This window comes from Equus caballus, chromosome 24, assembly GCF_041296265.1.
Source record: "Equus caballus isolate H_3958 breed thoroughbred chromosome 24, TB-T2T, whole genome shotgun sequence".
Classification (NCBI taxonomy): domain Eukaryota; kingdom Metazoa; phylum Chordata; class Mammalia; order Perissodactyla; family Equidae; genus Equus; species Equus caballus.
In genome coordinates this window covers 15,692,583-15,719,310 of record NC_091707.1, presented here as the reverse complement: position 1 = coordinate 15,719,310, position 26,728 = coordinate 15,692,583, and the positions used below count along the sequence as shown (strand labels likewise).

General features: G+C 39.9%; 1 protein-coding gene across 2 annotated transcripts; it reads right to left on the bottom strand.

Moving 5' to 3' along the window:
- Positions 1–588: 588 nt before the first annotated feature.
- CGRRF1 (cell growth regulator with ring finger domain 1) lies at positions 589–26,377 on the bottom strand. 2 transcript variants are annotated; one of them, XM_023627761.2, is made up of 8 exons: positions 26,193–26,377; positions 23,081–23,793; positions 22,700–22,949; positions 17,043–17,182; positions 9,185–9,362; positions 8,914–9,061; positions 2,207–2,314; positions 589–1,993 (listed from the first exon to the last, which is right to left on the bottom strand). In XM_023627761.2, the coding sequence occupies exons 3-8, from the start codon at positions 22,801–22,803 to the stop codon at positions 1,670–1,672; spliced, it is 1,002 nt and encodes a 333-aa protein (XP_023483529.1). In that variant the 5' UTR covers positions 22,804–22,949; positions 23,081–23,793; positions 26,193–26,377; the 3' UTR covers positions 589–1,669. The 2 variants fall into 2 exon arrangements, with proteins under 2 accessions (XP_023483529.1, XP_023483530.1); XM_023627762.2 differs by lacking the exons at positions 2,207–2,314; positions 23,081–23,793; positions 26,193–26,377.
- Between the last annotated feature and the right edge of the window lie 351 nt (positions 26,378–26,728).

The following is a 26,728-nucleotide window of genomic DNA, read 5'->3' as shown; positions in this document are numbered from 1 at the left end:
AAAGAATGGTTAAATGCTGAATTTTATGTTATGAACCTTTTACTACAATAAAAAGCTATGAAAAATGGAGTAAGACTGCAGGTGGAATGTATCTCAGATGAGAAAGCAACTATGTGTCTAGGGCAGTTTAGGTGCAAACGGATCTGTAAAGGGAAGCAGGTGGACTAGGACCGGGGAAATGATCTGAGCATCTCCCACACTGACACCACAGAGTGGGTTTCCCAGAGAACTGCTGGCTGACGGCAGCAGGCACGGGAGCTGTGGACGCCCCGCTTCCCATGGCAGGGTCAGCACATGGCCTTAGGAATTTCTGAGGTGAGCATGTGCTTCTGGCATGGATACTATGAGGTCAGGAGGCCTGCCTGATTCTTTGTAACCCAGACTCCCAAAAGGTATCTGCCCCTACAAGATATTTATTACATAGCTGTTAAATGCAGATCAAAGTTTGATTTGGTTTATAAAATGAAAATAGGTAATGTCTTTTTCAGAGTGCTATATTTGATTGGAATGAAATGGTATTACATGAAAACACTGACACAAGGACAAGGCATCATTCTTAATATAAACAGGACAAAAAAGGCTTGAAAATCTCCCTGGATGTCATAGTTTATTTACTGTGATCTAGTTTCTTGGTGAGTTGAAGGTAATTCCACTGAAGACACAGGAAGTTCTGATTCACTTTCTTCTCAGTCACCTTGGAAAGAGTTGGGGATGGGGCTTTTTCCTATCAGCTTCCTCCACTCTTATGAGGATGTCACAAGAGATAACGAGGTAGGTTACACTCGGAAGGATATGGGTTTATTTGGAATAAAAACACACTAGAAAAAAAGCTGTTTCTTTCAACAATTTTTCTGGTTCCAAAACCCCTCCAGTGTTGGATGGATCCACCGTGCAGGAGGAAACGTGAGGGAAGGCCTCGAGAGTCTCACAAATTTCCCCTGGTAGGTCCCATGCTGGTCATCTAATCACAGCTGACAATAAATTTAATTATCCAAGAAATTTTATTATCCATGTTTTATATATCTGCTTCCTATAAATGAGTATCATTTTAATCTGACAAACTGAGAGCAGTCAAGAATTGTTTCTTGCATTTATGATTTAATAAGCTATATTTAAAAATTAAGATGAGTTTATGTGACTATGATTATAAGGAAAATTAGAAGCCAAATAGATGGATATTTATAAAAACTGATATTTCAGGAAAGGATTTAAAGTTAGAAGCCCTTTTCAACTCCTTTGTAAAGTGAGGAACATACAATTACTTTAAGAAGAATTCAGTTTTTTCTCAACTGCACTCCAGATTACATCTAAGGAAAACATTCAGAAATCTTAAGACTTTTACCTCCTCAGAAATTTTTGATGGATTGCTTTTCAGAATTTTTCTAATCAACCTTATACAAAACCCTCTAGCTGATAAAAGGCTAAACATTTACATTCTTCTCAAGAGTTGAATGAATTTTATGTATTAACACAGATAGTATTCCAGTATTCACCATACTGAACAAGAAGAAATAATTAATTGCCACCATCCATACAAACAGGAAGTTAAAATAGAATTTTTGTTGATGGTCAACACTGTAGATTCCATGTTATGATGAATTCCAAGAACACAAATTTCTGCATCTTCAGTGGAAAGTGTACTTCTCAACTTGAGGATGTAATGACATCCTCAAAGAGTTTTTTTCAGTTTGTCTTTATCTTGCTCCTTTTGACTACCAAGTGCAAAGGATTCCTGAACAAGCTGCCTGCACATGGGGCACTGCTGGAAGTGCCTGACGCAGCCGTCGCACAGGCACGCGTGCCGACACGGCAGCAGCACCCAGTTCACAGCCCCGTTCTGGCACACGACACAGTCCCTGCTGCTCTCCTCAGGAGGCTCCAGCTCGCCTTCAGACAGTCCAGCCTTTTCCAACAGACTTCGGTCTGCACTTTTGTCTTCCGGAGAGGAATTACTGGAGGGAGCGGAATTATTATTTGCAGACATGAAAAGTTGCTGAAAATCAAAGAAACAAGTTTAATGACAATTACTCTTAAATCGGGGGTCATAAGAGCTGCTCAAAATTTATGAGCTCGCAAATCTAATGGCAAATAATAGTTAACTTATATGATAACTAACTGAAAACTACTATTCTCTCTTTACAAACGTTCATTCTTCAAAACTCTTAAAACAAAAGGGACAGAGATAAGACTATAGGGTACAACTTACCTTAAGATCATGAAATTGACCTTGAGCCAGGAGTAAATACTGATATAATATTCTACAGGAAAGTTTATAAGTCTTATCAGGAATATGAATTACTGACACCATGGAAATCTAAAATAAAAATTGAACACTGGTCAGTACTTAACTTCCTTATATTATTTCATAGATATGTGAAAAATGCTTAAATAAAAAGAAGAGGTTGATAAATTGGAAAAGTTACACTAATTTTTTTAAAATCATAGTCACTAAAGAGGAACCAGTTACTGATAGGTTTTTGCCAGAATTATTTTAATTATACTCAAATTTACAAATTTAATATGATCCCAACAAAAATACTAATGAGCTTTCTTACAGAGCTATGAGTTGACTCTACAATTCTCATATGGAAAAATAACACATAATAATAGCTAGGAAAATAGTGAAAAGAAACCCATGAGGGGGACTAAGCGTAGTCAGATATTAACACACAGGGGCAGGCTCTGTGGCTGAGTGGTTAAGTTTGTGTGTTCCAATTTGGTGACCTGGGGTTCACCAGTTTGGATCCTGGGTGCGGACCTACGCATGGCTCATCAAGCCATGCTGTGACGGCATCCCACATAGAAGAACCAGACTAGGTAGTGAGGCTTTGAGGAGCAAAAAAAACAAAGAGAGAAAGAGGAAGATTGGCAACAGATGTTAGCTCAGGGACAATCTGCCTAAAAAAAAAAAGATGAGTTAGATATTAAAATATATTACAAAGCCTCTAAAATTAAAACACTGTGGTACTGGAACATGAATAGATGGATGGAACAGAATAAACAGTCTAGAAACAGACCCAAATATGACAAAGATGGCATTTCAAATCAATGGGCAAAGGAGACTTTTTAATAATAGAAACTATTGGGACAAAAAGACAGCTATTTGGAAAAATATAAAATTAGATGTATTCCTCATATCATACATAAGAATAAACTCCAAAGCACAAGAGATCTAATTGTAAAAAATAAAACTACACAAGTACTAGCAGAAAACATGTGAATTCCTTTTTAGTGTCAGTGTAGGGAAAGACTTTCTAACTATTACTCAAACCCAGAGGTAGACAAATTTGACAAATGTGACTACAAAAAATTTAAAACTTGCATGACAAAAAGCACCATAGGCAAAGTCAAAAGACATATGACAACCGAATAAAAAGTTCACCATGGGGGCCGGCCCCATGGCCGTGTGGTTAGGTTCGTGCGCTCTGCTTCGGCGGCCCAGGGTTTCACCGGTTCGGATCCTGGGCGTGGACATGGCACCGCTCATCAGGCTGTGCTGGGGCAGCGTCCCACATGCCACAACCAGAAGGACCCACAACTAAAAATACACAACTATGTACCAGGGGGCTTTGGGGAGAAGAAGGAAAAATAAAATCGTTAAAAAAAAAAGTTCACCATGTATATCACAGGCTATGGGGTAATATTCTTAATTTATGAAGAACATTTACAAATTTAAGAAAAAGTGACAAAAGTCCTGTAGAAAAATGGGCAAAAGACATGAACAGACAATTCACAAAAAGATAAAAACATGGTCCTTGGCAATATTAAAAGATGTTTAATTTCACTCAGAATATGCTAAGTGCAAATTAAAACTTCACTGAGATAGCATTTCTCACTTACCAGATTAACAAAAACTCAAAAGCTTGTCAACACACTCTATGGAGAAGTAGGTCACTCTCATATATTGCTGGTGGAAATGTGTTAAAAAAACAAAAGGCACAACCCCAAAGGTGCCAGCCCAGTGGAGGGGAATTTGGCAATATGTAACAGAAGGACATGCATCTACCCTTCAACCACACAACCTCAACAATACTAAAATACATACGCACAGATTATTCAGCGAAAGATTATTTGTTATTGGAGAATACTGGAAACTCCCTGAATCTCCAACCACAGGAGACTGGCTGACTAACCATGGTGCCCGCACCCTACACACAATGGAGCGCTGTGCGGCTGGAAAAGTGAGGAGGAGCTCCAGGGCGAATTCGGAGGGATTTCCAGGAGATGTTATAGAGTGAAAAAAGCAAGAACATGTATAGTGTGCTACCTTTTACGTAAGAAAGAGAGAAAACAAGAAGAAATATATATATTATATATACAAAGAATATATATATGATATAAATATAAGCACTTATAAATCTATGTATCTCTATCTATCGATATCTGCATCTTCTTATCATTACAATAAGAAACATAAGAAGTATAAATGAGAAACAATGAACCTGGTTATCTCTAAGGACTGGGGTGTGTAAGAACCAGGGGAGGAGATATGGAAGCGAGTGACATATGAGTACGCTTCTTTAGATAGTTTTTGGACTTTTGGGAGAACGAATCCAAGTAATTTATGGACACGGTATTTGCTAACAAACTCTCGGTCTTGGGCAGGAAGTAGGGAGAGGGCAGTTTGAGCAAAAATAATTAAATTCAGTAATGAATTATAAACCACTGGGAAAAAAAGGAATTCCTAAGGCTTTATGGATAACAATAAATAAACTAAGAAATAAAAGGGAGGTCTCTTACCTCTAGCAGAATGCTGAGGGCTGATTGGAGGGCTGGAGTTGGAAAAATAACCATTTTGTAACCATCACAGTAAAGATACATCTGGTAAGAATCATCAGTGGACAGGAATTTTTGATAGAGAGTGGGATATCTGCGTGATCTTCAAGGGCCTTCCCAGAGACTGCTTATTATTTGCAAGGGATGGAAAAAAAGGAAGAGTGGAGAAACTAGACAGCATCTTGACCGAGAGACCACAACTGACATCACCAATGAGGGAAGAGACTCCCACACGCCTGGAGAGGCGATGCCCTGAAAGCCCACATCACCACCTGCGCACACACGGGCTGCCAGTGCAGAGCTCCAACCTCATCCTGACAGCCGTGCGACAGACAAAACAAAGGAACGTTCTACTCTACAACGCATATGCAACTGCGTTCTGCAAAAATGCTGACACCATGAAGGACAAAGGAAAGCTGTGAAATGTTCCAGATTAAAGGAGGCTAAAGAGACACGACAAATACAGTATCTGACTCCAGACTGGTCTGTACCAGAAGGAAAAGTTGTAAGAACACCGTGAGAGGTGATAGACTGGATACAATATTACCTCAATGCTGGATTTACAATGTGGATAACTATACTGTGCTTAGAACATCCCTATTAGGAAATACACACTGAAGTATGCAGGGATAAAGAATCATCGTGTATACAATTTACTCTCAAATCATTCATTAAAAAAATATATATATATGTGACACACATACATATATGGGCAAATGATGATGCAAATGTTAACAATTAACAATAAGAGATCTGGGTAAACGGTATATGAGCGTTCTTTTGCTTTTTTATCTTTGCAAGTTTTTGAAATCATGTCCAAGTTAAAAAACAAAACCTACTATGGTTGTAAACATACAATATTCTTTACAGCTTTATAAAGATTTATTAATTTGGTAATGGCTTTAGAGGCTTTTAATACTAAATCAAAATGATAGGACTGGCAAGAAACAGCAATGTTATCACCTCATACTCACAACCCTGTCATCTGATTTAATATTAAAAGCCTCTGAAGCTACTATCATGCTAGTTATAAATATATATGTAGTTGTAGATACATAGTTGATATGGAAAAGATCTTTAAAATATACTATCAAATGAAAGCAGGCCACAAAACAGTATGTACAATTTGATCCCATTTTTGTTTAAAAATTACGTATATAGGAGCCGGCCCAGTGGCATAGTGGTTAAGTTTGTGCATTCCGTTTAGTCAGCCCAGGGTTTGTAGGTTCGGATCCCGGGCGCAGACCTAGCACCGCTCATCAAGCCACACTGTGGCAGTGTAAAATAGAGGAAGATTGGCACAGATGTTAGCTCAGCAACAATCTTCCTCAAGCAAAAAGAGGAAGACTGGCAACAGATGTTAGCTCAGGGCCAATCTTCCTTACAAAAAAAAAAATTACATATATAAACGTCTGGAAAGATACAAATATTCATAGTGGTTATCTTTGTATGATAGAATATAGGTGATTATACTTTTTTCCCTTTGGCTTATCTAGATTTTCTAATTTTACTGCCTGCCAAAAACATATTATTTGAATAATACAGAAAATAAACTAATGTAATTAAATAAAAGTGAAAAAATTTTTAAAGTCAAAATCTTGGAACAATAATCCCTGCCTTCCCTTATCTAACTAAAATAACAAACTGGGTCCTAATTGCACTATATAAATGTAATTTTTACTGTTACAATAGGAATGGGAGAGTTTAATTTTTAGATTCAGCATTTCTGACCCCAAGATAAAATATTGAAAAACCACATATGAAAAAGAACTATGAAATGCTCAGTTTGCTTCTAAAATTAAGACCAGAGAACATTAATACAAAATATACTAATAAATATGCTTTAGTTCCAATATTAGGCCCAATCTGAGAGAGAAGAGATGGAGAAGCCAGGATTAACAGGAAAATAGGGAGGGAGTCTGCCGATAAGAAGAATAAGACACAGACCCAGCTGTAAAATAACTAAGTCCTGGGGATGTAAGGTACAGCACGGCGACTGTAGGCAGTAATAACGTACTGCATATTTGAAAGCTGCTGAGAGAGGAGATCTTAAAAGTCCTTATCACAAGAAAGAAAAATTTTTGTAACTATGTGGTGATGGATGTTGACTAGACTTATTGTGGTGATCCTTTTGCAACATATACAAATATTGAATCATTATGTTGTACACCTGAAACTAACATAATGCTATCTATCAATTATACTTCAATAAAATAAGTAAATAAATTAAAAACAAAACAAAACCAAACCCTGACACAGACGAAGAGCCAGGCAGGGAGAAGTATTCAAAGGAAAGGAGGACATGACTGCTCCCCCGAGGGCCCCGCGCCCAGGCCCTCCGTGGGAACAAGCCTGCACGGCTACACTGGAGACAGGCAGTCTTCACTTCTGGCGGCTCAGGGCCTGAGAGCACGTTTTCCCGTTTACAACGCCACTAAACTGTACGCTGCAAGGCGGTGACAGCGCTGAAGTTTATGTTATGTAAATTTACCGCACACACAAAATCCCTCTCTGGCTAGAGGGAGGAATACAGAAGACAAAGACCCTGAGCACCTCAAGTCAACAGAGAGGACCAGCAGTGAGGGGACAGAACGCAGAGGCGGGGCTGGAAGCAAGGGCACAGTTCTGACCCTTTTTGTTTTGAAGGAAAGCAAAGAAGCAGGAGAGCTCAGAAGAGATGGCGACACGGCGGTGAGAGAAGGGCTGCGGTGCCTGGGTAGGCAGCACGAGGAACGGAGAGGCTGCAAGTATGGAACACCAACTTCACAGGGCTTACCCATCCTCACCTGAGGAGGGCTCTCCTGCACACCACTTCACAGGGCTTACCCATCCTCACCTGAGGAGGGCTCTCCTGCACACTACTTCACAGGGCTTACCCATCCTCACCTGAGGAGGGCTCTCCTGCACTACTTCATGCACACGCAACCCAGGAGTTCTGCTGCCAGCTCGGAGGCTCGCCAACATGGCTATGACTTTTTTTCCACTTATCAAATTTATTGAGCACCTACGGTGTCCCAGGCACTGTGCTAGGTTCTGGATACACAGTGCCATTGATAAGACTTTTATTCGGGAAAAAACAAGCTGACTTCAGCTCAATAGAACTTCAATTTGATAAGATTAAAAACCTAAAACACAGAGAGGCTTAAGTGCACAGGAGCAGGGCCTAGATTTCCCAGTATGGGTCTGCACTTTCCAAAGCTCAGTGCAGGCTTGTTTCAGGGAGACACGCATTCCCATCTAAAACAAAAAGGACCACAAAGGCTCAGAGTCAAGCTCATCTCTTCCTGAATGACTGAGATTCTTCTGACTCTGTTTCAATCTGTATAAGAAAGATGTTTGCCTTAACACACAAGGTTAACATTAGCGAATGTACTTTGCATATTACAGAGTGTCATAAAAAATGTTACCATATCTTTATTAACGAATATAACTAACCCACACACTTTAGAAAAGTAGTAAATTGTGTATAAGTGCATTCTTACCATGATACAATTTCACCAAAAGTTTATTTCATATACAAGCTTTTACCATACTTAGAGGATTGTCAGGGCTCAAATCTCTGAGATGCTTTTAACTTCCTAACAGGGATAAACCACCAGACTAAAGAAATAATTAGCACATAATGAGAAAAGTAATTATTACTATAATTACTGAAAATATAGAGACCAAACATATATAAGATGTAGGTGCAGCAGGGATTATAATGGAAACAAGACGACTGCAAGCACACAAAGAAAAAAGTGGATAATGTCTTCATTTTGAGCACTTTAGATAACTACACTTGTTTATTCAGTGCTAAAAATGTTAAGAATAAACATGCTTCCAACAGACTTCCTCTATGTAGTAAACATGATAGAATACGGAATAATGAAATTAACTTATATCTTTTATTTTCTCAATAAAATCATATTCTTGCAACTCATACGGAAAAAATAAGTTACACTCTGAAGGCACTGTTACACATATAAAAATCATACAGGTATACTTCCCATGTATTCATTTTTCAAAAATAAAGTGTCCAGGCCAAATGTATATCCTCAGAAATTAAAATAAAACTTTTTCTATTTCACCAAATAATTAAGACCCATCATCCAAATCACTTAAAATTAATGCTTCTAGAATTTTTAAATTACTTACAATATCATAAATTTCTCGGTTATCCTCATCAGCTAGAGTCAACAGTGCTACCAATGGATAGCGAGATCTAGGCACTGTACCAAAGTCTTCAATTTTAGTATCTCTTGGTAACTGGCAATATATTTCTTCTTTGCTGTCCTTTTTAATACTTTTGAAGATGTAAAGGTAAATTGCCACTATAACCAAAAATACAGTAATATACCAAAGGTGATCAATAATAACTTACAATACTTTCTTTTCTCCATAAAAGGTCTAATATCTAAAAGGATACAAGTACTGCTCTTGATGGAGATACTCGCTGTACAGAGCATCTTCCAGTGCTTGGGGCGTGCTTATTCGGAAGCAATAAAAGTGCTTCTGCAGAGCTTCATATAATTTCTGAACGCTGCAGCCCCAGTAGCATGTAAGGAGGCTATCTTCAAGGCAATCTGTTGTCAAAGTTATGCCAGCTGTAGAAAACAAATGAGACAAAGAGAAGAAAATTACCTATTGCAGCTTCTAATACAATTATACATGAGGAGTAACAAAAGCTTCTATTTGGATTCTGGCCAGGCTGACAGTAGTTAAAGAAACTCATTAAAGGGTATGCAACTATAAATGAAGGAACTGGTCTCTAGAACAAGAGACATAGAAACCTCATTGTCAGGGTTGGCATGGCCGAGTGGTTGAGTTCACGTGCTCCACCTGGGTAGCCCAGGGTTTTGCCGGTTCGGATCCTGGGTGCAGACATGGCACTGCACATCAAGCCATGCTGCGGCAGTGTCCCACACAGCACAACCAGAAGGACCTATACCTAGAACATATAATAACATACTAGAGGGCTTTGGGGAGAAGAAGAGGAAGAAGAAGAAAAGAAGATTGGCAACAGATGTTAGCTGAGCTGCCAATCTTTAAAAAAAAACAAAACACCTCAATGTCTGGCCAACCCCGGTGGCCTAGTGGTTAAGTTCAGCACACTCTGCTTCAGCAGCCTAGGTTCAGTTCCCAGGTGTAGACCTACACTGCTTGTCTATCAGTGGCCATGCTGTGGTGGTGGCTCACACACAAAACAGAGGAAGATTGGCACAGATGTTAACTCAGGACAAATCTTCCTCAGGAAGAAAAAAAAACCCTCAATGTCTATATAATTTTCAAGCACTATCAGTAAACTCTTTCTTATTATTTATATATTTAACCTTGTAAATTAATGATTTAAGTTTTTTTGGTGACCTTAAGACTTTTCCCACATAGATTTTAAAAACTGAACTACAGGAGCCAACCCTGTGGCCTAAGTTCAGCGTGCTCTGTTTTGGCGGCCTGGGTTCAGTTCCCAGGCATGGACCCACACCACTGATCGGTGGCCATGCTATGGCAGCAACCCACTTACAGAGGAAGACTGACACAGATGTGAGCTCAGGGCGAATCTTCCTCAGAAAAACAAAATCAAAAACAAAAACAAACCCTGAACTACAGTTCACTATTGATAACCTACCACTCTAATTGTGCCTATAATCCTAACTACAAGAAACAGCAGAGCTGTCTCCAACAGCAGATACACCCAACCCAGGGGGTCCACAAGATGATCACTGGAGTAGAAAAAATATTAAAAAGCTTTACTAACATTAATATACACATTGATATACCCTCTTGTCACACAGTTAATGTCCCATGTAATATGCAAAATATCCTGAGGAAAGAGTGGGGATTTCAAAACAGGAGGGTTTAATGGCGATAGCTTCATTCATCTGCTTGCTGTCAGCTTAACAAAAGCTGTTACAATTGGAGTAAAGCTGATGAAGTGGGTAAATAAATTATAAGTGGATACACAAATTATCTTATGTAGTTTTACCTATTTATTTAACACTTCCACAGGACTTACTATGTGCCACCTACATGATTTTTTTCCCTCGTGAAAAAAAGTTGCAGCAACATTAGGTTCAAGGGCAGCAACACCCAGTGTCTCATACCGCTGGCAGTGCAGGCCGCAACATCTCGTGCTCAGTGGCAACAGTGTACTTCTTAGGCCAAAAGGGCACTGTTCCTAGCTGCACAGCCTTGGTCTCTGATTCTGGGTCTCCAAACCTACTGGCAATTCTGTAAGCTACCTAACTTCCTTTTATTGGAGTTGTTTCAGCCGCTTGCTAATAAGAGTTCTGACTGATACAATAAGTGTTTTTCAAAAGGTGATCAAAAGTATGTGCTGGAAGGAGATACACCAACACAGGCAGATGCTCTACAGGATAGCAAAAGCTGACTGAGTTCTCCACGTTTCTTCTCAGCATTCAGTGGTACGGATGCAGTCTCAGATTCGGACAGGTATAGTAGCAGTGACATAGGGAAATTTCTAATCACAGGTAAGCAAAACTTTTAATTGGCAGCAACTTTGCATAGGTAATCGGAACAGAATTTGATTTCAACTTTTTTATGAGTCCATGCATCAGGTATTAATTCAAGAATAGAAAATTCAATTAGCTATTTTTTTCAGTTAGCTATTAAACAGCTGAAGAAAAACACTCCATTAACACAAATTTAAAAATGTATATATATTTTTAAAAACCACACTTTTCTCTATATCCCTAAGAAGCACATGACATAAGGCAATAAAAAAAAGTTAGAAGTAGACAGGAAAGGGAAAAATAGTAAAAGTACATAAAAATTGTAGAGAAAGAAAAAAAGGAACCCAGAAAATGATTTCTTAATATTACTGGCAAAAATGTGAAAAATGTGAAAAGATGTATGTATGGAGCACTAGTTATATCAAAATGCTGGAATCCACCCAAATGTCTATCAACAGGGGATTAAATGAATAAAATATGGAACACTGTATAATGAAGTACCAGGCAGTTTTTAAAAAAGAATTGAGGCATATATGAATTATATACTACTGTGGAATGATCACGAGAATATGTCGTTAAATGAAAAAAGCAAGGTGGAGAAAAGTATATACAGTGTGCTACTGTTTATCTCCCAGGATAGGATATCTATATATATGTGTCTGTTTACACTATAAAAGAACAATGGAAAGATAAGCCTTAAAAAAAAAAACCTCTACTTGCAGAACATATAAAACTACCAGTTTATCTGCTTTGTACAAAGAACCAGAGATCCAGAGACTCAGAGCTGCATCAAAGCCTTGTTTACAGACTTTGTATACTTGACTAAATGGGGAGAGCATGAGAGACCACTGACATTTGGATATTAATCAGCCTCTAACATAATATGTCTCTGAAATTAATAGGTTAATGAAAAAGAACTATGGACTCTATAAAATTCTGCTCTCCACAATCTTTCATAAACTTGTCCATTACACAGACTGAGAAAAGAAGGTACTGATTTACGTTCTTGTAAATCAAGTACATACATGTACTTGTATAATACATGTACAATACAAGTACATACATGTACAAGCACATACTGATGATAGTTCAAATGCCCCTATGCAAAACTATTCTCCCTTTAGTTTTTCCCACTTCTGCAAAGAAAGTTCCCATTCTTCTATTTTCTTAGTCTTCTAAAATTCAGTGCACATACAAGGCCATCTTAGATCAACAGCATTAACAGAACCAGGATGCAGTCATAAACGAGAAAATTCAGAATCCGAAGTCCATGAGGCAGCAGGGGTGTGCGTTCTCCCAACCGCCCTCACCAACCTAGCTGGAACAGCCAAATGCAACACAGCATAAGAGACAGCCCTGCAAAAGCTGAAAAAAATAGGGACTACGGTCCAATGAGTTGAGCCATTAAAAAAGGAGAAACGATGAGGCAGAAAAGCCACATACCTTCTTGAAGAAGAACGCCTGCAAGAGAAGGACGAAGATACAAGGAGACCATGCATGAAGATGATAAAACTGGAGCATTGGGGGATGAACAGTTTAGGGAGTACGAGAGACACAGAGCTTTGTAAATTCCTCCTAAAATGCTATGAGTCATTTCACCTAAATCTTTTGCTTTCAGCTTTTACCAGGGTGAACGTTAGCTTTTATCAGGGTGAATAAGCCAAAATATAAGGAAGTTGTTTACAAAAGGACAGCAGAATTCCTGAACAAAATTAATTCAACTCAACTAATATATCCTGAGTAGCTATGAAGCTGGTACCTGAGGGTTACTGTAAATATTCAATAAGATTACCTTTCGACCTTATTATGAAAAGAAGTTAATCTTGTCAATTTGCTGTTTTCGTGTTTAACCTGAGGGGTAACTCAAGGGTCACAAGGATTTATGAGCTTCTTTTACAGAAGAAAAGGAATGCCTTTAAGGACCACCAAATAACCAGCCCCCAGCTGCCCCTGACACCTGAACTCAGATTGCCCAAGGGCTCATCTGGAGTGAAAGGAATACGGATCACCTCTTTGTTTCTCTGAAACTCCTCCTGCCAACCCCCTTAGCTCTATAAACCCCCTGCCTTCCTCTCCTGTTAAGGTGGATTTGAGAGAACCTAACCTCTCGACTTCTTGTTTTGGCCAATTCAAATAAACCTCTCTCCATCTCCAAGTCTCAGAGATGGGCTTACTGCACATCGGGCATACGAACTTGACATTAAGAGGCTCAGTATCTCCATAATACATAAAGAACTCATACAACTGAACTACAAAAAAACAAACAACCCAATCACAAAATGGGCAGAGGTTATGAACAGACATTTTTCCAAAGAAGGTATACAGAGGGCCAACAGGCACATGAAAAGATGTTCAACATCACTAATCATCAGGGAGACGCAAATCAAAACGACACTTAGAGATCATCTTAGGCACATTAGAATGGCTATAATCACCAAGACAAAAAATAACAAATGTTGGAGATGTTGTAGAGAAAATTCACTGCTGGTGGGAATGCAAAATGGTGCAGCCACTATGGAAAACAGTATGGAGATTTCCCAAAAAGTTAAAAGTAGAAATATCACATAATCCAGCCATTCCACTACTGGGTATTTATCCAAAGAACTTGAAATCAACAGTTCAAAGAGACTTATGCACCCCTATGTTCATTGCAGCATTATTCACTATAGCCAAGAAGTGGAAGCAACCCAACCGCACATCTACCAATGATTGGATAAAGAAGATGTGGTGTATATATGTATATACAATGGAATACTACTCAGCCATTAAAAAGACATAATCATCCCAATCACAGCCACATGGATGGACCTTGAGGGTATGATGTTAAGTGAAATAAGCAGACAGAGAAAGACAAACATCGTATGATTTCACTCATATGTGGAAGATAAACTTACGGACAAAGAGAACAATTTAGTGGTTACCAGGGGGAAGGGGGGTGGGGGGTGGGCACAAGGCGTGAAAGGGCACACTTATATAGTGTCTGACAAAGAATAATGTACAATTGAAATTTCACAATCTTACCATTACGACTGCAAAAAAAATTTTTTTTTTTAAAAGATGCTCAATATCACCTACTTTCAATTTCACTAAAGCCTCTATATTGGGGACATGGAAACATCATAAATCCAAATACAGCCTCATTACATAACAACAAAAAAATCTCAACAACCCATCCCTAATAAACAGAACTAAATGACTAAGATTAAAGCTGATTCTCTGGTTTATTTTCAAGTAAATCAGGTCTCCAGATGTTCCCTCCCTCCCCTATGTCAAGGCATCTTGGATACAGTGATGAAAAAAAACCTGGATTTTTAAATTAGCTACACATCAAATGAAATAAACACCTTAAAATGTCACAATTATTGCTCAGAATATTATTTCAATGTCCTGGTTAGACATCTTTAGTGACACCCATCATTTCAGTTTATTCTGCTGAGTACAATTCCCACCAAAATCCTTCTCCTTATTTCCCTATAGAAAACAAATAATGATATGTATTGGTATTTTAAAAATTAAAATACTTCAATGAGTATGCCTTAAGTTCACATATTTTAAATTTTTTTTTTTGGCCAAGGAAGATTCGCCCTGAGCTAACATCTGGCCCCAATCTTCCTCTTTTTGTATCTGAGCCGCCACCATAGCATGGCCACTGACAGATGAGTGGTGTAGGTCCGTGCCTGGGAACTGAACATGGTCCACCAAAGCAGAATGTGCTGAACTTAACCACCAGGCCACTGGGGCTGGCCCCCAAATTTGTTCATGTACTCAGTAATGCTACTGTTGGTTAGCACCTAGTGTGCTGGGCATAGCTGAGAGGTCTTCTGCTTACCGGTATCTTTCCACTTGCTGCTAACATTTACGGGGTGGGCTTCATTTGAGACTATTTCTGCCCAAAAGGCAGACTGATGGATTTACTCACACCTTGTGGCTCACGAGTGTCCTGTGTGTGTCTGCTCACAAGGTATCAGTTCTTACTTTTTCAGTGTGTTTCCAGGCTTGCGGGAAGGATGGCTTTGGACTGGTAGGTATTTCTATTGGCAGTCCCGCTCAAGAGCCAGATGTGATATTATAGCAGGTCCCAGTGCGTGGCCATGGAGGTCAGGGGTCACTGAACCACCACATTTTAATCAGGCATGTTTTCTAAACAAGTTAGTTTTCTCTGTCATATCTTGAAATTTGATCTTCCCAAGTGAAAAATGTCAGAATGAAACCCTTATCAACCATTAGGGGAAAAAAGTCCTTAGTTCCCTTCAGTTTATAGAGCTATGCTATAGTATTTATAGCTTAAGAAGAATAAGAAATTTTGTACGTTTTCCTTGTCAATCAAGATTACTTAGGTTGATAATCCCTATTGACTAAATACACTGATTTTTGACAAGTGATTCTGGAAGTTAGAGGCAGGAAGATGACTAGATAAGAATGGTCACAGAAACCAAGGGAACAGTGTGTCAAGAAGGAAAGACTGGTCGACTCAGTTAAATACAGCAGAGAGAGCACCAACTCAGGCCTGAAAAGCGTCCACTGGATTGTATGACTGCTGGGGGTTGGAGGTGGAAGGCAGACGTGGTCATCAGTGACCTTGGAGAAAAGCATTTCAGTAGAGGGATACAGGCAAAGTCAGAGTGCACGGCTCTGAGGAGTGACAGGGAAGCAGGCTCGGAGGAGAAGGAAAATGTAAACTGGTTTTAAGCAGTCTGGCTGTGAAGGGAAGAGGAGAAATAGGACAGTAGCTAGAGTAAGATAAGGAGTTAAGAAAGTTTTGGTTATTTTTAAGATGTCAGAAACGTGAGCAAGTGTAAAAGGCAATAGGTCTCTGCTCAGAAATCTTTGTAGAGCTCAGAACTGTATCCAGACCTGCCTACTCTATATCTCTATCTAATGGTCACAAAAGCATTTCAAAGTCCAGAAACTGAATTCACTGCCTTTTTTCCAAAACTTGTTTTTCCTGTACTCCTTGTCTCGGTAATAGGAATTGTCTATGGAGGACCCATGCAAAGAACCTGAGTCTTCCTGACTCTTCTCTTACCTGTCCCACCATATGTTTAATCCACAACAAATTATTCATTGTTTCTCTAACATGTGGTTCTGTTCTATCCTGGGGCTTTGCTCACACTTCTCCTTCTACTTACAATTTTTCCCAATCCCAAGAGATACACACCTACTTATCTTTCAAGACTCTAGTCAAAAAAAAAATGGAAGAAAGAAAAAAATAAGATAGTGAGAGAGACTCAGCACATTCTTCCTTCATGAAGATTTCCCTGACTATGCCTCCCCTTAGCAAACTTAACTCTTCCTTCCTTCTCTCCTTCCTTCCTCTCTTTCTTTCTACTGGTTCCTAGATAGTCTTGCAATTATTTTTCCAAGTACAGAAACAAACAACTACCATCTACTATTACCATCTACCAAAATGCCACTTTATACCTAAATAATTTATACCAAAAATAGCATAATTTCAGATTAAGAGAGAATTGTCCTCCAGAAGGTTGGCAGCCGTACCGTACACTAATTGTACTGATACTATGCCATCGTCACATTTCTCACTGCAGTGTCCTAAGAGACTTCTCTTATTAACGCCTGTGATATTTTACTTCTCTCATCCAAGTGCCTCTGTTTACTACTTGGTAAGTTCTTTAGGATCGAGCTTGGTGAATTACTAATCTTTGTATCTGTAATATGTAGTACAGCTCCTGGAACAAAACAGGTGCTCAGTAAGTGTCTGTTAAGCCTAATGAAGAGAAAGTCATAGAGAAAGAAAATCAAAGGGCTAGGAAAGGGGTACACAAAGGAGAAAATCTTTGGAAAATAGCCACCAACTTGTAATTGAAGCTGAAGACGGATTAGTGATCTCTAAGCCAAAAGGATTCTTGACTTGTCTCATTTGCTTTTTGAAAACTCTTGCGTTGAACTGGGCCTCTTCTGAATTTCTCAGAATTACTGGAACATCCCAACCAAACCTGAAGAAGGGTAAAAATAAAATAAAACATAATTTGTTATATGTAAACTACGTAACGCTTCTCTTAGTTATTCCTTTTAATATAAGTATCAGAAAAAGAGATTAAGTTACTCAATTTACATTAAATTGAAGAATTAATCTAGAATTAAGAGAGATTAGAGGTTTCATAGATTTACAATATATTGCTCATGGGCCAGTCCAGTGGCGCAGCAGTTAAGTGCGCACATTCCACTTCGGAGGCCCAGGGTTCGCTGGTTCAGATCCCGGGTGTGGACATGGCACCAATCGTTAAGCCATGCTGTGGCATGCGTCCCACATATAAAGTAGAGGAAGATGGGCATTGGATGTGAGCTCAGGGCCAGCTTTCCTCAGCAAAAAGAGGAGGATTGGCAGCAGTTAGCTCAGGGTCAATCTTCCTTGAAAAATAAAAAAAATTAAAAATAAATAAATAAAAGATGTACAATATATTGTTCAGATGGGTAAAGTGACATACTCTTTTTCTTTTTTTTAAAGATTGGCACCTGCGCTAACATCTGTTGCCAATCTTTGTTTTTTCCTTCTCCCCAAAGTCCCCCAGTACATAGTTGTATACTCTAGTTGTGAGTGCCTCTGGTTGTGCTGTGTGGGACGCTGCCTCAGCATGGCCTGATGAGCCATGTCCTTGCCCAGGATCTGAACTTGTGAAACCCTGGGCCACCGAAGCAGAACGCGCAAACTCAACCACTCGGCCACGGGGCCAGCCCTGATACACTCTTAAAAACAAAGAGGTCTATTGTTAATATTATTGTTGATAATAAAGGAGCACAGTGATTATAGATAAACTGTACCTAACAGTAAAAACATGATAGAATTATCAAATTTTTAAATGATATGAAAAATACACATGTAATATGTAGACTATCTGCCATTATTTATGAAACAAAACTTTTGAGCACCAAAAACAGCCCTTCATTTATATATTTTCTATTTTAAAATTTCATGTAAAAATGTGACATGAAAAGGACTATAACTCCATTCCTTATAAAATTAGAAAGTAGCTGGGGCCACCCTGTGGCTGAGTGGTTAAGTTTGCGCTTCTGCTTTGGCAGCCCGGGGTTTCGCCAGTTCGGGTCCTGAGCGCCGACATGGCACTGATCATCAGGCCACGCTGAGGCAGTGAACCACATAGCACAACTAGAAGGATCTAAAGCTAGAATATACAGCTATGTACTTCGGGGCTTTGGGGAGGGCGGCGGGGGAGGGGCAGGGGGAGGAGAAGGAGGAGGAGAAGAAGAAAAAACATTGGCAACAGATGTTAGCTCAGGTGCCAATCTTAAAAATTAATTAATTAACTAATTAACTTAAAATGAATACACATTAGTTAAACTAAGGGACTTTAAGTTAAGGTGGCAGAGTCAGGTTCAAACTTTGATGTACTCTCTTCTCTGCAAACCCGTAGCAGATAAAAAACAAAAAGAGAAATCAAACAGACCCCACTGAAATGAGTAAACAAACTGCAACGTGTTTAAACAAAGTAATAGTGTACTCAGCAATGACAAGGAATAAATTATTCCTACAACTACATGGATAAATCTCAAAATCAACATGCTGTGCAAAAGAAGGCTTACACAAAAGAGTACATGCCATATGATTCTATAATATGAAATTCTAGAGCAGGCAAAACTTATCTATAGTACACATAAAAAATAGAACAGTGGTTGCTTCTGGGGGTGTAGGAATACAGACTGACGGAAAGGGCATAAGGAGACTTTCTCTGGTGATGGTAAAGTTCTGAATCTCGATAGACGTTTGAGTTGTATAGATGATGTGTTTGAAAACACTTAAAATTTGTACATTTCACTGTACGTAAATATTACTTCAAAAGAAAAAATGAACTATAAACAAAAATAAATACTGAACTCTAGCTAATAATATGCAATGCTTGAGTACTTACAGGTGAAGAGTACAGCTTACTTGGAAGTGATCAAGAAATAAGGCGTACTGATGGACAGATAGAAGGACGGATGGATCTACAGATATGTAATAAAGATATTACAGCAAAATGATGATTGTAGAACCTAAGTGATGGTCATATGTGTGTTCACTGTAGAATTCTTTCAAGTTTTCTGTATGTTTGAAAATTTTTATAATAAAATGTTGGGAAAAAGAGACATAACTGGGTTCAAAGACAAATGTTTATGAATCTGACAAGGGAAAGAAATATAAAGCTGATGCCATGGTTTGACGGGTTCTGAGTCAGGCAGCAGGTAGTGGTAACAAAGCCTTCACATAGTTAAGAGAGACTTATAGGTTGTCCACTCAAGACAAGGGCTGGAGCCAGGTTCACAACTTGAAACCAGGAGCTGGGTTAGACCAATATAAATATGGGGCAGAACTGTCCTTATAAGACTTGGTCCTTGACTGAGGGTGGGGGAGGGGTCTAGGAATCTGGGTAAATGTAATTATAAAATAGTTAAACAGCAAGGGTGAGGACAAACGGAGGGGTGAAAAACCCTCCCACTAAAATTTAGCTGGCAATTAAAATTTCAAAACACATGAATAAACCTAACACCAAGATAAAGCCAATAAAATTAACAAATGGAATAAAACTTTACTCTAGATTAATTTAATTTTATACAACAATTGAATAAGTCTGCTCTGGTCCTCCCTGAAAAAGCTGAAAAGCAAGCCTCTAACAGATCAAACCGTTTCCAAGTAAGTTAACTGCATCCCAAAACAAAGCTCAAGAGTATTTACATGAATACAAAAACATCCAGCGCCCAATAAGGTGAAACTGACAACGCAGCATCTAATAAAGAATTAACAGGCATGCAAAAAAGCAGGAAAATATAACTCATAATGAGAAGAGAAACTAATCAATAGAAACAGACCCCAGAAATGATACAGATAATAGAATTAGTAGACAAGGGCATCAGAAATAATTGTTATAACTACACTCCATATTTTCAAACAGGTATGTAAAGATTGAGGATATTGTACAGAGAATGGAAGATATAAAAAAGACCCAAATCTACTTTTCAAGATGAAAATACGTTTGAGATGAAAAATACAGTGGACGGGATTAATAGCAGATTAGCCATTGCAGAACAAAAGATTAGTAAATTCGAAGACATAGCAACAGAAAGTATCCAAAATGAAACAGAGAGGGGAAAAAAGGCTGAACAAAAATAAAGACAACATCAGTGAGCTGGGGGCAACTTCAGGTAGGTTTATATACATGTAACTGAAGTCTGCAGAGGAGGGGCAGAGACAGTACAAGAAAACTAACAGACTAATATCACTCAGGAACACAGATGCAAAAATTCTTAACAAAATTTTAGCATCTTAAATCCAACAACATATAAAAAGGTTAATACATCAGGACCTAGTAAGGTTTATCTCAGGAGTGCAAGGTTGGCATACAACATTAAAAATTCAATGTAATTCATCCTATTAACAGACTAAAAAAGGAAAAGCATAAGATCATCTCAATACATGCACAAAAAGCACTTGCTAACATCCAATGTCTATGCCTGATAAGAATCATCAGCAAACTAGGAATGTAAAGGAACTTAACCTGATAAAGAGTAGCAATAAAAAATGTATAGGTAACATCATACTTAATGAAAGACTGAAGGCTTTCCTCCTAAAATCAGAAACAAGACCCTTAATAGCCATGTGTCCTTAAGCAATCACTCAACCTCTGTGTGACTGTTTCCCCACCTGTAAATGTTATTAACAGGGCTTGGCACTAGGTAAGTGCTAGCAATGATAATGATGACTTAGGGGTCAGCAGAAGAAGGGCGAGAGAGAGAAAACAAATCCAGTAACTTCTCCTCTTTGATCCTCAAAATCAATCAGCCCACTGCTTCTATCTCCACTGCTCATCACTGCCCCAGTGCCTTTTAGAGGTTACGTTCTGAAATAGGGAGTGGTAGGACCCAAGATATAACCTTCCTATGACAGCCAGAGGCTAGCTACCTTCCCCCACTTTCTTTCTTTCCTTCATCCTTTGGAGTGCAAAAAAAAAAAACCCACCTTTCTATACATACTCTTCATTCTATCCCCCAGCCTCTTTCTCATCACTTTAATTCTCCCTACCTTCCTACCTCCTCCCACCAACTACACCATCTAGGTTTGTCTAAGTACACTTGACAACGTTTGCACAACGATGAAATCACCTAACAATGAATTTCTCAGAGTGTATCCCTGTCATTAATGCAATTATCAACTACTTACCTATTTTCCTCAACAGAGGAAAATTACATTTAAGAGAATACCACTAATATTATAGTCATTAAAAAATCCTGTGTTAAGACTGTTTTTCTCACTTGGGCAACAACTTCCTAATTCCAATCACAAACTTTGTTGAAATGAACAATAGCAACAAAATCTGATGGATCAAGAACAACAAACTGTTAAGATTGGTCTTAATCTTCCCCCACCCACAAACAAGGAATTTTATACCCTATGGAGGGCAGGATGGGGAGCAGTGTGGAAACGTTAAAGCTATTTAGTCCCTAAAGATGGCATATGTTTTCAGAAACTGACAAGGGCTTGAGTCCTTCCTTTAAGGTAATCACATATATGTGATCCGAGGGTATTTTTAAACTCATTTTACACAGCCTGTTCTATTCACTAACACGTCTCCTCTGCCTGTCGGCTCATGTTGTGTTCTCGGAAACACCTTCGATTCTCTAGTACACACATTTAACTCCATTTATTTTCCAAAATACTCATTCTTCAAAAGCCAGCTCGTGTCTGTCTCCTCAGCGGATGGACTAGTAAGATGGTTTCGACTAGCTGAATTTATAAGGCTTCTCTAAACATGATACAACGGCATCTCCACAAGAGAGAAATTTTAGACTCTCTGGGCTAGAAGAACTGCTCAGGGATTATCTAACAGTCCATTCTCCTTGTCTCCAAAAGGTAAACTGCCTCTGCCTCTTAGCGTAACTAATCTCTAAGGTCTCTTCCATCTCTAAAATTATGACTTTGAACTTTATAATCCTACCGACTAAATATTACTTCCAAAGGTGTGGAATGTGCGTAGAAACCATTAAATTCTCAACCGGTAACAGAGTTCAGTTATAAATTACACTGGAAGCTCTGAGGCCAAGCGCTCAGCTCAGTCAGAGGAACAACAATCGCCCTTGTTTACTGTCCACGTCCGCGCACCGTCCCGCAGGTGACCGACTCACTCTGGGCACACAGTAGGCCCCAATCCGGGACAGAAGCCTGACTGCCACGCTCTCTATCCCGACACCCCAACCAAGCCCTTCCCGGCTGCTTTACCCCCTAGAAACAAAGCTGGATAACACACCTCCATCCGGCACCACCCCAGACGCCCGCAGCCACGGTGACACAAGGCAGCGACGCAGGTGCGGCGTCCACCCCGCACCCCTCCCGGAGCCGAGGAGCCCTCAGCCCGGCTCCCGAGAGCCCCGGGCGCCCAGCCCCCCAGCCCCCGCCGCTCGCCGCGACCCCGCTCCCCGGCTGTCCGCCCTCCGTCCCTCGCCCGCAGCCCTGGGGCACTTACCATCCTAATACCAGGCCGGTGGTCACGATGAAGCAGGTGAAGACCACCGCGATGTAGAAAAGCGGCGAGTACTCGTAGAGCGTTACTAGAAACACCGCAGCCATCAAGGACCCCTACACGGAGGCGAGCTCCGCCGTCCAGCCCGGCCCGGCCGCTCAGCCGGGGTAAAGCAACTACGGTGCCCCGGAGCGGACAAACTTTGTGGAGCCTCACTTGCCCGGGCTTCTCGGGAGCAGGACAGCGGGGTAGCCTAGTGGACAGAGCGAGCCGGCAAGCCAATCACGACGTCGGCAACAGGGCTCGCCCCGCCCCTCCCGCGCCCGCCGCAGCTACTGGCTGCGCAGAGGGGCGGGGCCCCGGGTCACCCCGCCCCCGACTTACGGGATTGGTCCCCAGCGAGCGTCTTCTCGGCCCGTCTGTCTAGTGGTCCTCACTTTCCTGCGGCAAATTCCAAAAAGATGTGGGGCCACCTCTGTCCAAGGTTTTCTGATGCCGCAGACAGGAGGCACACTCCGAAATCCACGTCACAGAATGTAAATCCTGAGATCTTGCATATTAGATCCGAGGCAAATTTGGGAGGAGGGGGAGGGCCGGCATCTTGGGTTCTACAAAGTGAAATAACCCCGCTCCTGCTCTTGTTTTATCTAGAGGACTTACAAATAGGCTCTGTACGACGCACCAAAAGGAGTCTCACAAGCAGTTTATACGAGCCTTGCCAGCCTTTTCTAGTGGGATTTAATAATACAGGAAGGTTATCATTGCGTATCAAGATTCTCATAGAAGTCAGTCAGTGTTCTCCCACATTCCCTTCTTTTTCTCCTCCCCCTACACCCCTCTGATTACAATTAGATATTTGAACGTTTTTGTATTTTCACTTTAATAAGAATTTTAAATGTGTTATATGTGTGTGTGTGTGTATATGTATATATTCCCCCCCCACCACCGAGCAGAAGCCTTTAAGTACAAGAAAGGAGCGAAATACTCACCTCCCATCTCCTCATCCTCATTCATCTCCATCAGGAGTCTCCATCCCCAGAAGTCTATCAGCACTTTCACTGACATCTCGTTGGTTCTGTTTAATCTTAAGGCCACACCTAGGTACCACAGAGACAGGGAAATGTAGTCTTATTTTATTCTGAGCAGCGACATCCCCTGCTACAAATCAGGGTTTTGTTACCAAGGAAGAAAGGCACAAAGGATGCTGGGATAGAGAGTAGTGTCTCCACACTCCCAAATCACCAGTAACTAGTGCTGGAGGAAGGTGAGCTAGATTTGTTCTACAGCTTCACGTGTGCCTTGGCAAAAGACCATGTATGCGTATTCTCTGGAGTAGTGCTATGTGACGAACTTGGTTCAACAACATAATTTTTAATGACCACATATATAATTTGTGAAGGAGCCTAGTTTATTTACTCAGCCCTTAATCGTCGGACAGTTTTTCAATATTATAAACAACACTGCAATGAACTTAAAGCTAATCATTTCCTTAGGATAAATTCCAACATGTGGAACTTTTGGTTCAAATAGTAAGTATATTTTAAGCCTTTGGGGAAACACTACTCTCCAGGAATGTTGTACCACTTTATACTCCCACTCTTTCATCCTCAGTTTTGCCATCATTTGATATTGTCACTTAAAAAAAAATCTTGGCCAATGTGAAAGGCAATTTTCTTGCAATAAGCAATAAAGAATTTTTATAATGAAACAAAAATGTTGGGAGTTCCAAGTGAAAGTGGTATATTAAACGTATGCCTATAATTTTGCCCCCCCAAACTCTACTAAAACTATAGTAAAGGGATTTCAAAAATAAATCAACAAAAACAAGAAGAACAGGAAATACAATAACAGCAGCAACATACTGGAAGATGGAAAACAGATGAACAAAGATAATTCACTAACCAGGCGGCAAAAGCCAAATCCCAAACCAGCAGGGGAGGAAACTGAGACCCAATGTGATTTACGCTGAAGAATTCTCAGAAAGAACGGGACTAACACAAATTTAACTCAAGCCTTTATTTTCCACATGGATATCTGCTACAACCTTTGAAACTTGTCACTTTAATGACAACATAGGTTTTTCTAACACATTCTTCACAGTGCTGGCAAAAATGATTTTTTAAAACACCTATCTTATTTTTTTTTAATATCTATTTTATTTCACTTCACTGCCAAAAATCCTTGAGTGCCATGCTATATATCATTGAGGATGAAGCCCCAACTCCTTGTTTGGCATACCTACTTCTACATGACCTAACTCCCACTTAGCTCTCACTTATTCGTTCAGAAAATGTTTGTTGAGAATCAGATATGTGCCAGATACTGTAGAAGGCACACAATAAGAAAAATAATAATAAGCAAAAAGTGACATATCCCTATTCTCATGGAGTTTATCATCTAATGGAAAAGACAAACATTAACCAAAGAATCTTGATCAAAATATAAAGGCAAAATTATGATAAGTGCTATTAAAAAGAGGTGCATGGAGCTATGAGAACATATAATGGAGGAATGGGGATTAAAAACTAGATCTGAGACAGCTTCCCTGAAGATCAGATGACTGACCTGAGAGCTGATGGAGAGAGGTTTACCGAGCAAAAGGACAGAAGGGGAGGAAGAGCATTTAGGACAGAAACTACAGCATGTGCAAAGGCCCTGAGGTGGAAGAAATCATGCACACCTGAGAAAATGAAAGGCCAGTGCAGCTAAAGCATGGGGAATGAGGAGAAGCATGCCATGAGATAAAAATAGGGCCCAAACCATACAAGAGTGTTGCCATTTTAACTGCTGAATTTTACCCTAAAAGCAATAAGAAGTCACTGATATTATTGAATAAGGGTAGTGTTAAGAACTGAATTGTGTCCCTTCCAAAGTTCACATGTTGGAGCCCTAACCCCCAATGTGACTGTATTTGAAGATAGGGCCGTTAAGGAGGTAATTAAGGTTAAATGAGGTCATAAGGATGAGACTAATCTAATGGGACTGGTATCCTTGTAAAAAGAGGAAGAGACACCAGAGACCACTCTGTCTCTGTGCACATGCATACATGCACACAGAGAAAAGGCCATGTGAAGACACAGCAGGAAGGTGCTGTCTGCAAACCAAGGAGAGAGCTCTCTCCAGAGAGCCTGCCACACTTTGATCTTGGCCTTCCAACCTTCGGAACTATGAGAAAATAAATTTCTTTTGTTTTGGCCACCCAGTTTGGGGTACTCTATTGCGGCAGCCTGGTCAGACCAACACAGGGGCTGACGGTCTATTTGCATTATGAATCAATCGCTTTGGCTATTACATAGAAAATTCATTGGAAGGAGGCTGGGATGGATATGAGTGAATCTGGAGGTATCAATTAACAGATTCTTTCAAAAGTCCAAGCAAGAAATATTGGTAACTCTGATTAGGATAGTGATGAGAACTTTCAGTGACGTGGATTATTAGCTAGAAATGATTTCAACTGTAAGTGACAAAACAAACAAACAAACAAACAGTATCTTACTTGAAACAGAAGTTTTTTTCTCTTTCAGGTGAAAGTTCATACGTAGATAATGTAAGACTGATATAATGCTCCACAGTGCAAGGGACCTGGGCTTCCATTTTGCTCCATCATGTCTAGCCCCCATTCCTAAAGTCACCTCATGGTCCAAGACTCCTGCTGAAGCTCCGGCAATCACGTCCACATTCCTGGTATCAGGACCAAAGAAAGAGGGAGAATGAGAGACTACTTCAATTTAAGGAAACTCTCAAGATACACTACACATTCCCTTGGCCAAAATTCAGCTTCGTGTCCACATTTAACTAGAAGGGAGGCTGGAAAATGCAGTCTTTGTTCAGGGTGGTCATGCTTCTGGTTAAAACTAGAGGGTTCTATGCCTTATGGAAGGAAGAAACAGAGTTTGAAGGAGAAGTAGGAGTCTCTATCACAGGAGAAGTATACAGGACATAATGATGGATTGCACATGGGGCAGGAGAGAGAGGCAGGAGTTGAGGTCTCTGGCTTCTTCCACCAGATGAAAGGATGTAGCTGTCATTCAC

What these genes read in the sequence shown, in the direction of transcription:
- CGRRF1 (XM_023627761.2), bottom strand. Translation starts at nt 22,803, where the DNA reads ATGGCTGCGGTGTTTCTAGTAACGCTCTACGAGTACTCGCCGCTTTTC. An exon ending in ACCGGCCTGGTATTAGGATG is followed by an intron (nt 17,183 to 22,699) that starts GTAAGTGCCCCA and finishes ACCCTTCTTCAG; the next exon opens with GTTTGGTTGGGATGTTCCAG. An exon ending in CTCCATCAAGAGCAGTACTT is followed by an intron (nt 9,062 to 9,184) that starts GTATCCTTTTAG and finishes CATCTTCAAAAG; the next exon opens with TATTAAAAAGGACAGCAAAG.